We start from the raw sequence: 13,074 nt of genomic DNA, 5'->3' as shown, positions 1-13,074 counted from the left end.
GCCGGAGGGGCCAGGCGGTTGGAGACCCTGATTAGAGGGCGATTCACTGTGTCCCCAGTAGACAAGCAAATCGTGAGCACTTTCGCCTCTGCACACGACACCACAGGGCTGGCGAAAGTCTTCCGCCCAGGGACAGATGGGACATGGTATTGGGTTTGTGGATCACATGACCTGTGTTACGCCTACTCTGATGGAAGCATGATGACGCAGAGACGCTGGGAATGGCTGCGTTCCCATAAAGCTTGATTGGTAAAGACCAGGCAGTGGCTTCAGGCTCAGTTTGCTGGCGAGGACTTCTACCCGTAATTCAGGTCTGGACCTGCGACTCCTTTTTGAATCGTTATCTGGACCCCACTTCCACCATCAAGGCTCACCCAGGGACACGGGGAAGCCCAAGAGGCAGCGCACCACGGTTAAGGTAGAAGCATGTCATGGTGCTGAGACGTGGCAGTGGCGGCATCATGGGAATCACGACAGTGAGCGTGCACAGAGCCCTTCTCTCGGGCTGTGCAACACCTGGTGTGCTTTGTTCATGCTCTCGCGTGTTCACACTCGGGGAAGATGCCGTCTGCTTCACAAAAGCAGAAAATGAGGCACAAGGAGATCTGAGATCTTGTCTCGGCTCTGGGGTGATTAGCCATGCAACACTGAGCACGTCCTCCAACACCTAGGATTCTGTTTTTTTGGGGGCCTTTTTGTGGTTAAAATGGGCCCTGTACTGGCCCTCCTAGGTCCTCCCCTACAAAGATGGCACAGCTTTGTCACGCTGTGGCCCCCGCCGGCAGCTTGGGGTCACCCCGCCCACCAGGCCCACTTACACCGAGGATATGCAGCAGGACAGCTCCATGCTGTCGCTCCTTGTTGGAGAACAGGTCCGTGGGGAACTCATGAATCGCTGGAAGACAAGAAGACACGGCAAGGTGTCAGTGGTCAGCAGGCCTCCTGCGGGCCTTGCATGCAGCGTGACAGTTCCCCATGGGACCAGGGAGCCTGCCGGCTGTGGGCAACCCTGGCAGGGGGCTGGCCAGCTGCAGTGCCTTTGTGCTCAGCTCACCTGCACTCTTCAGAAAACGCTGCCGAACGCTGGATTAGCCACCGACATCCTCAGAAACTAGGATGGCCCAGTTTCACGCGTCCCTTGCAGTGTTTTTTAAGCACGAAACACTTCCTACCCATTAGGACAGCAGTGACAGATGCTCACCAGCGTTACCAGCAAGGACACGGACAAGTGGGAGCCCTCCTCCCTGGCTGGGTACCCCCCCACCCCAGGGGACACAGTCCGGCAGTTCCCCAAAAGGTTAAACATGCGGTCACTAACATGACACAGAGATCCCAAGAGAAACGAGAACACGACCACTCAGACCTCGCATGTGAGAATGTTCATAGCGGGACGACACACAGAGGCTAAACATAGAAACAACCCACACACCTAAAGCTAGTGAATGGATCAGTAAAACATGGTCTTTCCATATACAGGAACGTTTGGCAATAAAAAGCAAGCAAAGCACTGACATGTGCTACGGCGTGGACCAACCCTGAAAACACGGCGCTGAGAGGACCAGTTCCGCAGGGCTGCACATTGTAAGGCCCCATTAATATAAAAGTCCCTAACGGGCGAATCACACAAGACAGAGGCAGGCAAGCGGCTGCCCAGGGCTGGAGGCCTGGTGGCCCGGAGGCCTGGGGGTGATGTGGGAGGGCGCAGCACGGTTTCTTTGGGGGTAAATGAAATGGTTCTACAACCGTGGTGATGTCTGCACAGGGTGGACATGCTGTAGGCCATCAGCTAGGTATCCTTTTTTTTTTTTTTAAGATGTATTCATTTATTTATGATAGACATAGAAAGAGAGAGAGAGGCAGAGACACAGGCAGAGGGAGAAGCAGGCTCCATGCCGGAAGCCCAACGTGGGACTCGATCCCAGGACCCCAGGATCGTGCCCTGGGCCAAAGGCAGGCGCTAAACCGCTGAGCCACCCAGGGATCCCATCAGCTGGGTATCTTAAACTGCACAGGTAAACCGTGCAGTTCGTTGACCGTGCAGACCGTGCACAGTCTGCGAGTCACAGCTCAAAAAAGAGGCTACTGGGAAAAGAAAGTAGAGAGAAGTTTAGAGAGGCCAAGGAGAGAAGTCAGGGGATGCTCCTCATGGTCTCGGAGGACACTGATAGCATTCCCACACGGGTCCCAAGTGGCTTCCCCCACCGCGGTGCCGTGGGGAAATGCCGTCCCTCCCACGGGCTGAGGCTGGGAGCTCGCTGTGGTCCCGGCCAGGTTCAGATCCTGCCTCGGATGTCTGCAGGGACAGCCCTTGAGCCCTTGGTCGCACCTCTGGTAAAGCAGGGAAGCTGCTTCTAACAATACGTTCTACACACATGGGGCCCACGGGAATGTCAGAGGTGCCCCTCAGGATCCTGGCACAGGGCTGCCTTGCTGCATCCAGGCCAGAGCCCAGAAGCGTCCTCTCCCACCGGGGTCCTGTCTGAGCCTGGCCCACCCCCCAGCGGTGCAAGGCCCCCGGCCCCTCCTCCCCACCTCCCCCACGGTAGATCTGTCCCTCCACATGGGGAAGCCAAGACCCCAGGGAGGTCCAGCGACACCGGGCTGGGGATGGCAGTGCAGGCACGAGGAGGAGACTGCTGTGGTTATCAGCTATGTACCCCCACATCCCCCTACCACGGGCCACGATTGCCGCGGCTGAGGCTCTGGGAGTCCTGCAGCGGGACCCTCAGCTGAGGCACAGCAGCGGAGGGAACGAGGGCTGAGAGCAGCGGTCCCTGTGCCCTTGGCCCCTGGCCCTCACACCCCATCAGATTCAGGTATGCGTCTACCACACACTGCCATCTGGGGTCACCGAGTCACCGTGCCACAACCCCCACTGCAGTGGGCCCCTCTTCTTGTCATGGGCTCTCATCATCCTGGGTGGTGGGCAGCCCGTGATCCAAGAACTTGCTGCTTCAGGGAATCAGATATCCAGCCTTCGGGGCACTGCCTTGACCCTCCCAAGGGATCTGAGCAACTAATGTGCCTCTTGGGGCTCAGAAGGGTTTCAGGTGACGAAGGAGTAACTCCTCCGCCCTACTGCCCCATCCAAGGGGACCGATGGCCAGTGGGTGAGCAGCTGGTGAATATCATGTGTGCAGGTCCTGGGCTGGACACTCCCGCAGCCCCACATCTTCCCCAGCAGGGCTGGAAGCTTCCAGAAGGCGGGGATGCCCCTTGTCCTGAATCCCCTTCTCTGCACCTGAGCCAGGCCTGGCACAAAGCGGGTTCCCAGAACACTTTAGCAGTTGACTGAATCAAAAGATGGTAAGTACTGATACAAATGCCCACCCACACCTTCCCGTCCCATCGGAATGCTCTCAGTCCCCTCAGTACCCACTTAAACCCCGAAGGATGCCAGCTTCGTGCCACGTGCTCCATAAAGCTGCACAGAACTTTCACGACAAAAATCCCTTCTCTGTAAATGCAATTTGACCTTAGGCTCTGAAAGTCTTGATTTCTCTCTTCTGTGAAAATCTTTTCTCAGAGTCTCCCACAAGACATGGAAAACACCGGCTCCCTGGACACCCAGAAAATGGTCCCACTCTAAAACCTGCAGCCTTTAATGAAATACAGATTCTTTCACTCATTTTTCCCCTCATAATCAAAATTCTTGAACAGAACTGCTGCTGTCATGTCAAGGGGGAGGTCTGCTTCCCCAGCCTGTCAGCTCGGGGATGGTTATCAGAGGAAGGGGCTTGGCATTCCTGTGGCCGGGAGCATCTCTTTCCAGGAGAAACGTCATGGCCTGGGCTGTGTCAGCGCGGATCAGTAGACGTTTCTGCTGTGAAAATTCGAGACAGTTCCTGATTCTCTGAGTTAATGTGCTGAGAGCTGCTGATTTATTCAATCCCAGGAATTCTTCAAAAACTAGAATAAAGCAATGTGTCTTTCTGCTGCGCGGACGCCGTGTCTGGGCTCCAGCAGGGGACACACGGGTTACAAGTGGCTGTGTCCATGGTAGGAACAGGGCCTGGCTTGCTCCGCCGCCCACATGCAAGCTGGCCGGTGGCTGAGGGAAGGCCGTGCCGTCCCTGCCAGAACTGTGGTGTGCAGACACAATGACCAGCAGAGCCTCCAGCCACTCGTGATACACAGCTGTCCGGACCCTCCAGGTCCTCTGGACATGTTCTGACCCCATGATAAAGGCCCCACAGCCGTCAGTGTCCCTCCCTGGTCCCAGCTGATGCTCGGAGGGGAGAGTGACCGGTGTGGGGGTCCCAGCCATATGAGCCAGGACTCCTGGGGGGACCCCGAGTTCCTTACCTGGGGTTGGGGGCTGCATCTAGCACGGAGGGAAATCTCAAGTGAAGTGGGAGGGGACACCTGAATTGCAGTCCTGATGCAGCTACCCATACTTGTGGGGCCCTGACTGAGTCTGTCCTTCCCTGTTCTTGGGGATCACCCAGGACACACGTGGTGGGAGAACCTGCATGAGGCTGCAAGCAGGTGGACGGTCAGCCTGCCCTCCCCGGTCACAACTGGTGGCTGGGACCAGTCTGCTCCCCGGTTTAGGACTCATATCTTCCAGAAATAGGCCTCTGGGGTGCAGATGGGCCATGGAGCCTGCGAGGCAGGAACTCTGTCTATCCCAGCTCTGTCTCCAGCAGCCGCTGGGGTCACGGGCTCTGGAAGTGGACAGCAGGTCTCAGGAAGGGTTTCTGCCCTTCAGTTATTGCTTGTTCGGCCTCAGCAAGTTGCTGACTATTCAGGGCCACTCCCTCACTGCGCAGTGGGGGTCTCACCACCGCACCTGCCCACCAGGCTGCCGGGAGGGTCACACCATGAGCAGCTCCACCCAGTAGGCACCTGTCACCCATGGCGGGTAACTTACAGGCTCTGCCCTGACCCAAGTCTGTCTCCATGGTTCCACAGGATGAGGCCCGGGTTTGTGAAAAAGCAAGAGGAAAGACCGAACCAGCTGAGTGGGGAAGAGCAGGGGATCAGGGCCCCCACACCAGGATCAGGGTGCCGGTGCTGCTGAATCCCACTTCCTGAGAAAACCCTCCTCCTGGACTTGCTGGGATCAGCAACCCCACCCCAGTCATGTTCAAGCACAGGATGCTTGCATATCTGTGGGGGGTGGGGGGGTGGGCACCGAGCAGCCCCACCTGCTCAAATCTCCACCAGGGAGCAGGAGGGAATCAAGAGGGCAGGCACACATGGCTTTGGAGGTGATGCCTAAGCCTTTAAGCTACAGGAATCTGGCAGGGGTGGGTGTGGGGAAAGGGAAGCGATGTGTGTGCAGGTAGAGCCCTGCTCTGGAAACCAGGGATGATGCCAGCACCCTGACTCTGGGTGGTGGGAGCGGGGGCCCGAGGAACAGGCAGGAAGGGGAAGCTGCCAAAAACCCAGCAGCTTCTGCCCACCACCCTGTTAGGATTATCTCCTTTGGACTCTGGTGCCCAGAACTGGCTTCTCCATTACCTTTGGTTCTGGACACCCTTATGCCTCAGGTGTTGGCATCTGTTCCCCACATCCCCGCCCACCCCCATGGTGTACAAGGCCGGTAGGAGCTGGGGGAGGGTGTCCTTTCCCACCAAGTGCCTTTCTGAACATCAGGGGGAAACTGTAAGGCCCCTGGGGACAAAGATGTGTGTGACCCCCCTCGCCACCACCAGCTACCCAGCTAACCCTATAAACGAGGCCCCCCAGGCATACCTGCCCTTCTTTGTTGATGAATGTACCTGGATGATGCCATTATATTTCAGAAACCCCGGGCTAGAGTATTCCCTCCCAAGGCTCTGTACTTTTGCCAACACTGCTGCTTGTTTTCAGAATGTATTAATTTGTTCAGCAAGTACGTGCTCATTGGTGTGGGACCTTCTGGGAAAGGGCAGATGGGATCCCGATGCACCTGTGGGCCCGGCTGCTCCTCATCCTGGAGGGTGACTTGACTTTCAGAGAGGGCCAGAGATATCCAGAAAGAGGCAGGTGGTCGAGACGGCCCATCCCCTGATCCTGAGTGCGTACAGGTCAACAAAGCCCTTGAGCATCACCATGCGCCAGGCAAGCGCATGTACTGAGCCTTGCAAGTGTACCCATAAAGGGGCAGGGGCAGGGGTAAACAAACGACTGGGAGACAGTGGGCAGCTTGCAGGGATGGTGGGAAGTGAGCCAAGCCTGGCGGGTTACTGACGGGCGGTGGGCGGGGAGCACAGGCAGCAAGTCCATGGAGAGCTGGGCACCGACGTCGAGTTCCCAAGGCTGCGTTACAAGCCTTCCAAGGCCCTCCCATCTGCCACACCAGTCCTGAGAAGGCATATCTTCATTTTCTTGATGAGAAAGTGGGGGATCTGAGAAGCTAGATTTCCCATCAGTCACACAACCAGGGTTTGGCCCAGGTGAGGAGAGGAAGGCCAGGCAGGACCCTAGTCCACACCAGGCTCATCACCAGAGCATTCTACCTGCGACAGGTGCACAAGGGGACTGAGATGTCCTTCACCCACGGACAGGCTCTAAGGGCCAGGCAAGGAGTCATGCTCTTAAAAAGAAGCCTGCACACGGCATGCTGCAGGCCAGCCCTGGTAGTGCATGACCTGCCCCTGCAGAGGTCTTGTCTGTCACTCCATGGGTCCAGGGAAGTGGACCCACTTGACCTATTTCGATCTACTTGAAACCTTTTGTACAACCGATCACTATTTATGGACGTATGAACATATGAATGAATGAATGAATGATCTATGCACCCACTGGCCCATGTTGCACACAGAATTCACTCTGGGGCATGCACTCCATGGGTCTTGAGCTCTACCACCACACCCTGAGGGGCAGACTTCCATCAGCCCAAATTCCCTTGCGTTGACTTTCTGTCGTTGACACACACCCCACCCCCCCCGCCACAGCCCTGCTCCTGGCAACCGCTGGGGTGTTTCCCTCCCTACAGATAGCCTTTCTCAGAATGTCGCCTCAGTGGGGTCATACAGCGCGCAGCCCTCCCTCCTGGTTCCTCTAACCCCGTGGTCTGGCTTCTTTCACTTGACAAAATGCACCAGGATCCACCCACACTGGAGGATGGTCCCACCTCCACTCAATGTTTCTGCTTATTAGCTCCTTTGACTCCCCCACCTCCTCACTTGCCCAGCGTCCTCTAGAGGACCCCGCTCCATGGTGCCCCAAATACTGTGGTTCTTGGAGCTCTTCCTTGAGCCCTCTTCTCTCCCCATGTACACACCTTCCCCAGGTGATCATGGCTCTGACTTCCTCATCCCTGCAGGCTTCTCCCAGATGCCAATCCCAGGCCTCAAGACCTGACACGCCCAGCTACCAACTGAACATCACACCTTAAGCATCACCATCCTATAAGTACCTTACACCTGTCCCTGGTGAGCAGTTCACCATCCATGTTGATCTACATGAAAGAAATCCTGGTGCTGGTCCATCCTCCTTCCATGCTCTGTAACAGGTGGACAGGGCCAACTAACAACCAGCTTCCAATTCAACCTCCTTCCATGAGCTTTCCCATCGGGGACACTACATACAGTGCATGAGGCTGTGCACTGCACAGGCACCAGCCCTATTCCCTGTTTTGTGTAGTCTGGATGACCTTGAAGCTAGGGTTCTGAATGACGGGGGGACTCTGCCAACCTAAGGGATTGGGAGGGAAGAAAAGAGGCAGAGAGGTTTGCCTCTGCCAGCCCAGGTTACAAAGATGGAAGTGCCGAGAGGCTTCCTGGCAACAGCCACCACTCCCTTAATCCCCCACAAATCATCTTTGAATTCGATCATCCTATTTCCAGCTCCAGTTCCTTTAGTCCTTCTTGTAATTTTGTAAACACATAGTTCCCTGAATCAAATTCCTTTCTGTTTAAAACATGGAGAATGGCTTCTGTTTCCCATGCTGAATGCTGATACCTCCACCCCCTTTTAGCCAATGCTCCACAGCATCCTGGTAATTTCACTTCCTACACGGCTAGAGTCCACCCCCCCACCATCTCCACCAGCCTCCTCGTGTCTTCTCTTGATCTGCCCCTTTCTGGGTTCCACACGCAGCCAGTCCAGCTCCTCCACATGCGTGGATGGCCTGAAACCCTTCGATGGTTCCCACTTGCTCTTAGGATCAATGCTCAAACCCACATAGTGTGGCCCTGACAATCTCTCATCAGCTCCTGCCACCTGCCCTCCCACGCTGGCTCTGCTCTGGACAAGCTTGTGAGCTGCTGGGTTCCGGAACAACGGGGGTGTTCAGGAACCATCCAGGGAGTGAATGAGTATTTGGTCATCAACCGTCCTTCTGACACGAACTCAAGAGTTGCTAGAATGAGCTCTGCCCAAAAGATGTCCAAGAGATGGGCTGGCCAGCCCTGCTTTCTCAGCTCTGAGCTTCCAAAGCACTGCTTGGATGCTGAGCCATGACCTTTCCCATAAGGAAAGTGTTTGACAGAGATGTGCCTCCATTAGATGCTGATCTTTCTTCAACCTTTCAATTAGTCGATTCTCTTTAGGGAATATAAACTGCGAAGTGAATTTTTCAAAACAGAAAAAAATTGCCTCAAAACACGCCATTCTCTCTCTGCTTTTAACCTTGGTTAAAAATAGCCCCATGTTCTAAGCCCTGACGTTTATTCTGAAACTATGTAAGCTAGACTGTAAGGCTGAGAAGTAATTTAAATAGCTTCAAACTTCCATCATTTCAACTTCTGTGTTTTAGAAACCACCAAGTGCCAGAAACCAAAAGCAAAAAAATCGTGATTTTCCCTCAATTTTCTGGTTTAAAATAACTTTACTAAGAATTTTATACCTTTCATGGGCAATAGTTGAAATGTCTAGGTTTTATACCATCACTCTCATGTCTCAAACAGAAGCAAAAATAATTAAATCATTGGCCTAAACAACATGAAAAGGAGTTTAAAATCCTATCTTCCCCCACCCCCCAGCATATTCCAAAAGAAATTATGCACCAGGAAAAATAAAATATGATCAGAAGATCTAGCTGCAGGATTACTCTCTCCAGGAGCAACCACCATGGAATTTTAGGGCTGGAAGAGGCTCTAGATGCTACCTGGCCCAGTTGTCTTTTACCTGGGACAGGGCATGGGATTATCAAAATCACAGGGGCAAAATCTAAGCCAACCAATCAATCTAAGCTGCCATTCATACCTCCTTCCCTGGCCTGATGCTAAACATCCTTGTCCTGTCCACCAGAGCCACATCACTCCCCATTTTAAAGGGGAGAAAAGGTAAAGTCCAGAGAGATCAAGTGTTTTACTCAGCGTCACAGTTACTTAGCAACAGAATTAAGAGCCCAAATATACAAATGAACAATGGCCATACCATACAGGACAACAGAACCCTGATCCATGTGTCTCCATTAAGCCAATCCAAGAAGCCCAACCACGACCGGTCCAGAGGGTCATGGCTTGGTCAGCGAGGGCCAGCTTCCCTACTGCTTGTCCCCACTTTCAACTCCAGGCCAGCCAGAGAAAGCTAAATATGTTCCCTATAATGGGTTAAATAAAACTCATGTCTACCAGGAAGCTTATTTAGAAGTTAGATAAATGGGTAAAGAAGATGTGACACACACACACACACACACACACACACACACACACACACTGCAATATTACTCAGCTGTCAAAAAGAACAAAATCTTGCCACTTGCAATGATGTGGGATGGAACTAGAGGATATTATGCTCAGCAAAATAAGTCAGTCAGAGAAAGACCAATACCATATGATTTCACTCATATGTGGAATTTAAGAAACAAAATGGGATCATGGGAGAAGGGAAAGAAAAATAAAATAAGGGGATCCCTGGGTGGCGCAGCGGTTTAGCGCCTGCCTTTGGCCCAGGGCGCGATCCTGGAGACCCGGGATCGAATCCCACGTCGGGCTCCCGGTGCATGGAGCCTGCTTCTCCCTCTGCCTGTGTCTCTGCCTCTCTCTCTCTCTCTGTGTGACTATCAAAAATAAATTAAAAAAAAAAAAAGAAAAAAAATTTAAAATAAGACAAAATCAGAGAGGGAGACAAACCATAAGAGACACTAACTCTAGGAAACACTGAGGGTTTCTGAAAGGAAGGAGGTGGGTGATGGGGTAACCAGGGGATGGACGTTAAGGAGGGCAAATGATGTGATGAGACCTCCGTATTGTATGCAACTGCTGAATCACTGAGTTCTACCTCTGAAACTAACGATACACTCTATGTTACTTAAATTGATTTTAAATTAGAAAAAAAGAAAAAATAAATTAGGTATATTACCCTACTAGGGATGCCACAACAAAACACCATAGATGAGAAATTTGTTTTCTCATAGTTCTGGAGGCTGGGTGTCCAAGATCAAATTGCCCACAGGGTTGGTTTGTGGTCAGGCCCCTCTTCCCAGCTTGGAGACCATTGTCTTCTCGCTGTATCCTCATTTGGCCTCCTTTGTGTATGTGCGGACTGTGAGCTCTGGCATTATTCCCACTTCTAAGGGTCCACCTTATCACCTCATTTAAGCTTAACTACCTACTAAGGTGCTGTCTCCAAATATTGTCATATTGGGTTAGGGCTTCAACATATGGACTGGAGGGTGGCATGTGGCACGGCGAGGGGGGCGGAGGCATAATCTTGTCTATAGGGTCTTTGTGGATGAAATTATTTAAATTAACATGAGATCAGGATTAGGAAGGCCCCCCAGCTCATAGACTGATGTCCTTATAGGAGGCCAGGACACACAGAGACACAACAAAGGTTTGTGATGATGACCTCGGAGACCACAGTGATGTGCCTACGAGCCAAGGGAATGGCAGGATTGCTGGCAGCCACCAGATGCCAGGGGAATGAACAGATTCTTCCCAGAGCCTCCAGGGGGAACCAGCCCTGCCGATACCTTGATCTCAGACTTCCAGCCTCCAGAATCAGAAGAAAGAAATTTGTCGTTTTAAGTCACCCAGCTTGTGGTCATTCATTACAACAGCCCCAGGACACAAATATACACCCCAAACTGATGGTCTAACATGTCCTGCTTCTAGACGCCCCACCTCAGCCATCTCCCACCAGGCGTACCCAAGCTTCCGGTTCTCACGCTAAAGCTTCTCTGCTCCCCTACCAGCCTTTGCATCTCTACCAAAGACAAGCAATGGTCCGGACTCCCCCGTTGTGGGAAACTGAGCCAGCATTGGGGATGTGTTCTCCCGTGGGCGGCCTTAGTTCATTACCACAATTCCAACAGCCACTGGCCGTGTCTACGTGTATTTCTCCCACACCAGGTTGCATGGTCTTGTAGTGCCGGGGGACAATTTGTCCATTCCTGTCCTGACCCACCCTCTACCAGACCACGTCCAGCTACAAGACCGGACAGAGAATGGCTACCAAATACCTCCGGTGAATCCGTAACTAAGGTCCTCATACATGGTATGACAATAACCTCTGAGCTGCTCACCATTGGGAACCACAGAAATGATGAATTTACCAAAAGGACAGTGATTATTAAGGTAAATGATTTCTGTTTGGGAACACGGATATAACTTTATATTAGCATGGTAAGCTGTTTTTCTTTCTAAGATTTTATTTATTCATGAGAGACACACAGAGAGGGGCAGAGACCCAGGCAGAGGGAGAAGCAGGTTCCCTGCAGGGAGCCTGATGTGGGATTCGATCCCAGGACCCCGGGGTCACAACCTGAGCCGAAGGCAGACACTCAACCCCTGAGCTGCCCAGGTGTCCCAGAGCAGTAAGTTTTACATATAAACCATAAATAGTAAAGACATATAAAGGACCTACTGTATACTAGGCACTCTAAATACTTTACATATTCATTCCATTTAACCCTTACAATGAGCCTGTGAAATATTATCATTAGTCTCATTTTACAGATGGGCAAACTAGGGCACAGAAAGGTTAAGGAAGTTGCCCAAGGACTCACAGCAAGCATCAGAGCCAAGACTGATGCCTTGGTAATTCAACTCTAAGTAGCATTTGACTGTGTTTCAAGAGCCAGAAAATGTTTCTTCCCTTTGACACAACTCAGCATTCAGTTTGTGTTCTGTGTGTCTTTCAAAACATAAGGGGAAACAGTAGAAGCAAAGATGTCCGTTAACTCAAATGGTAAAAACACTGCAAGTCACCCATTATCCAGGAAAAGGGAGACAGCTTTGTGGTTGGGACACATTCCTCCAGTCTTCGGGAAATGTTCACTGGCACCTGCGGTGTCCCAGCACTATTCTGTATCCTGGGAATAAATACATCCATGAATGAGGCAGGTAAGCCCCTGCCCTTGCAGCACATCTTAGATCAAGCGTCATTTAAAAAAAAAAAAAAAGACATTGGATGTGGAAATAAATCTAAGCATTAATGAAAACAACACAAAATTCTGTGGTTTTTTTGCAGCTTATTTGTTTGAACAAATAAGCGAATCAACAGAACTGTGGAAAGAAAGAACCCCAAGACTAATCCAGGGATGGAAGCAGGTGGAAGAATCCTAAACAGCCTCTTCTTGCACAGCTGCCTCCCCAGCCGACCTCATCCTAATTATGCAAAGACTTTATTTCCAAACAGGGTCATATTCAGAGATAGAAGGGATTAGGACCTCAACCTGTCTTCCAGGGGGACACAATTCAACCCAAAATAACGCTCATATTTTTTACTGGTTTAGCTCCTGATCCACTGAACATGGGCACAGAAAATAGCTCCCCATGAGGCTAGCTCTTAAGAAAACCCAACAACAGGGCAGCCCGGGTGGCTCAGTGGTTTAGCACCACCTTTGGCCTAGGACATTATCCTGGAGACCTGAGATTGAGTCCTACATTGGGCAATGGAACCTGCATGGAGCCTGTTTGTCCATCTGCCTGTGTCTCTACCTCTCTGTCTCTCTTTTTCTCATGGATAAATAAATAAATAAAATCTTAAAAAAAAAAAAAGAAAGAAAGAAAGAAAGAAAAAGAAAACCCAGCAACAGCCGTGATGAAGTCTTTTATATGCTCTGGTTCTCCCATGACGATGCAGATTTGCATCTGCCGTCCAGAACGATCCGCAGGGCCCCAGTTTGGGGGATGAATTTCATGGCCACTCTGCACATGAGGAGGGCAGTGACCTCAAGTAAGAACCGCTAAC

At 51.9% G+C, this 13,074-nt stretch overlaps 1 protein-coding gene across 3 annotated transcripts in view; it reads right to left on the bottom strand.

Moving 5' to 3' along the window:
• SLC24A4 (solute carrier family 24 member 4) overlaps nt 1–13,074 on the bottom strand; it is a 159,174-nt gene that overhangs the window by 60,400 nt on the left and 85,700 nt on the right. For all 3 annotated transcript variants that reach the window (XM_072837795.1, XM_072837796.1, XM_072837797.1), the window contains one exon: nt 819–895. In XM_072837795.1, coding sequence (XP_072693896.1) covers nt 819–895 — 77 coding nt within the window. The remainder of the gene's footprint in view (nt 1–818; nt 896–13,074) is intronic.

Source organism: Canis lupus, chromosome 9 (assembly GCF_048164855.1).
Source record: "Canis lupus baileyi chromosome 9, mCanLup2.hap1, whole genome shotgun sequence".
NCBI classification, from domain to species: domain Eukaryota; kingdom Metazoa; phylum Chordata; class Mammalia; order Carnivora; family Canidae; genus Canis; species Canis lupus.
The sequence above is the reverse complement of the archived record's forward strand: the minus strand, read 5'-3'. Positions and strand labels throughout refer to the sequence as shown.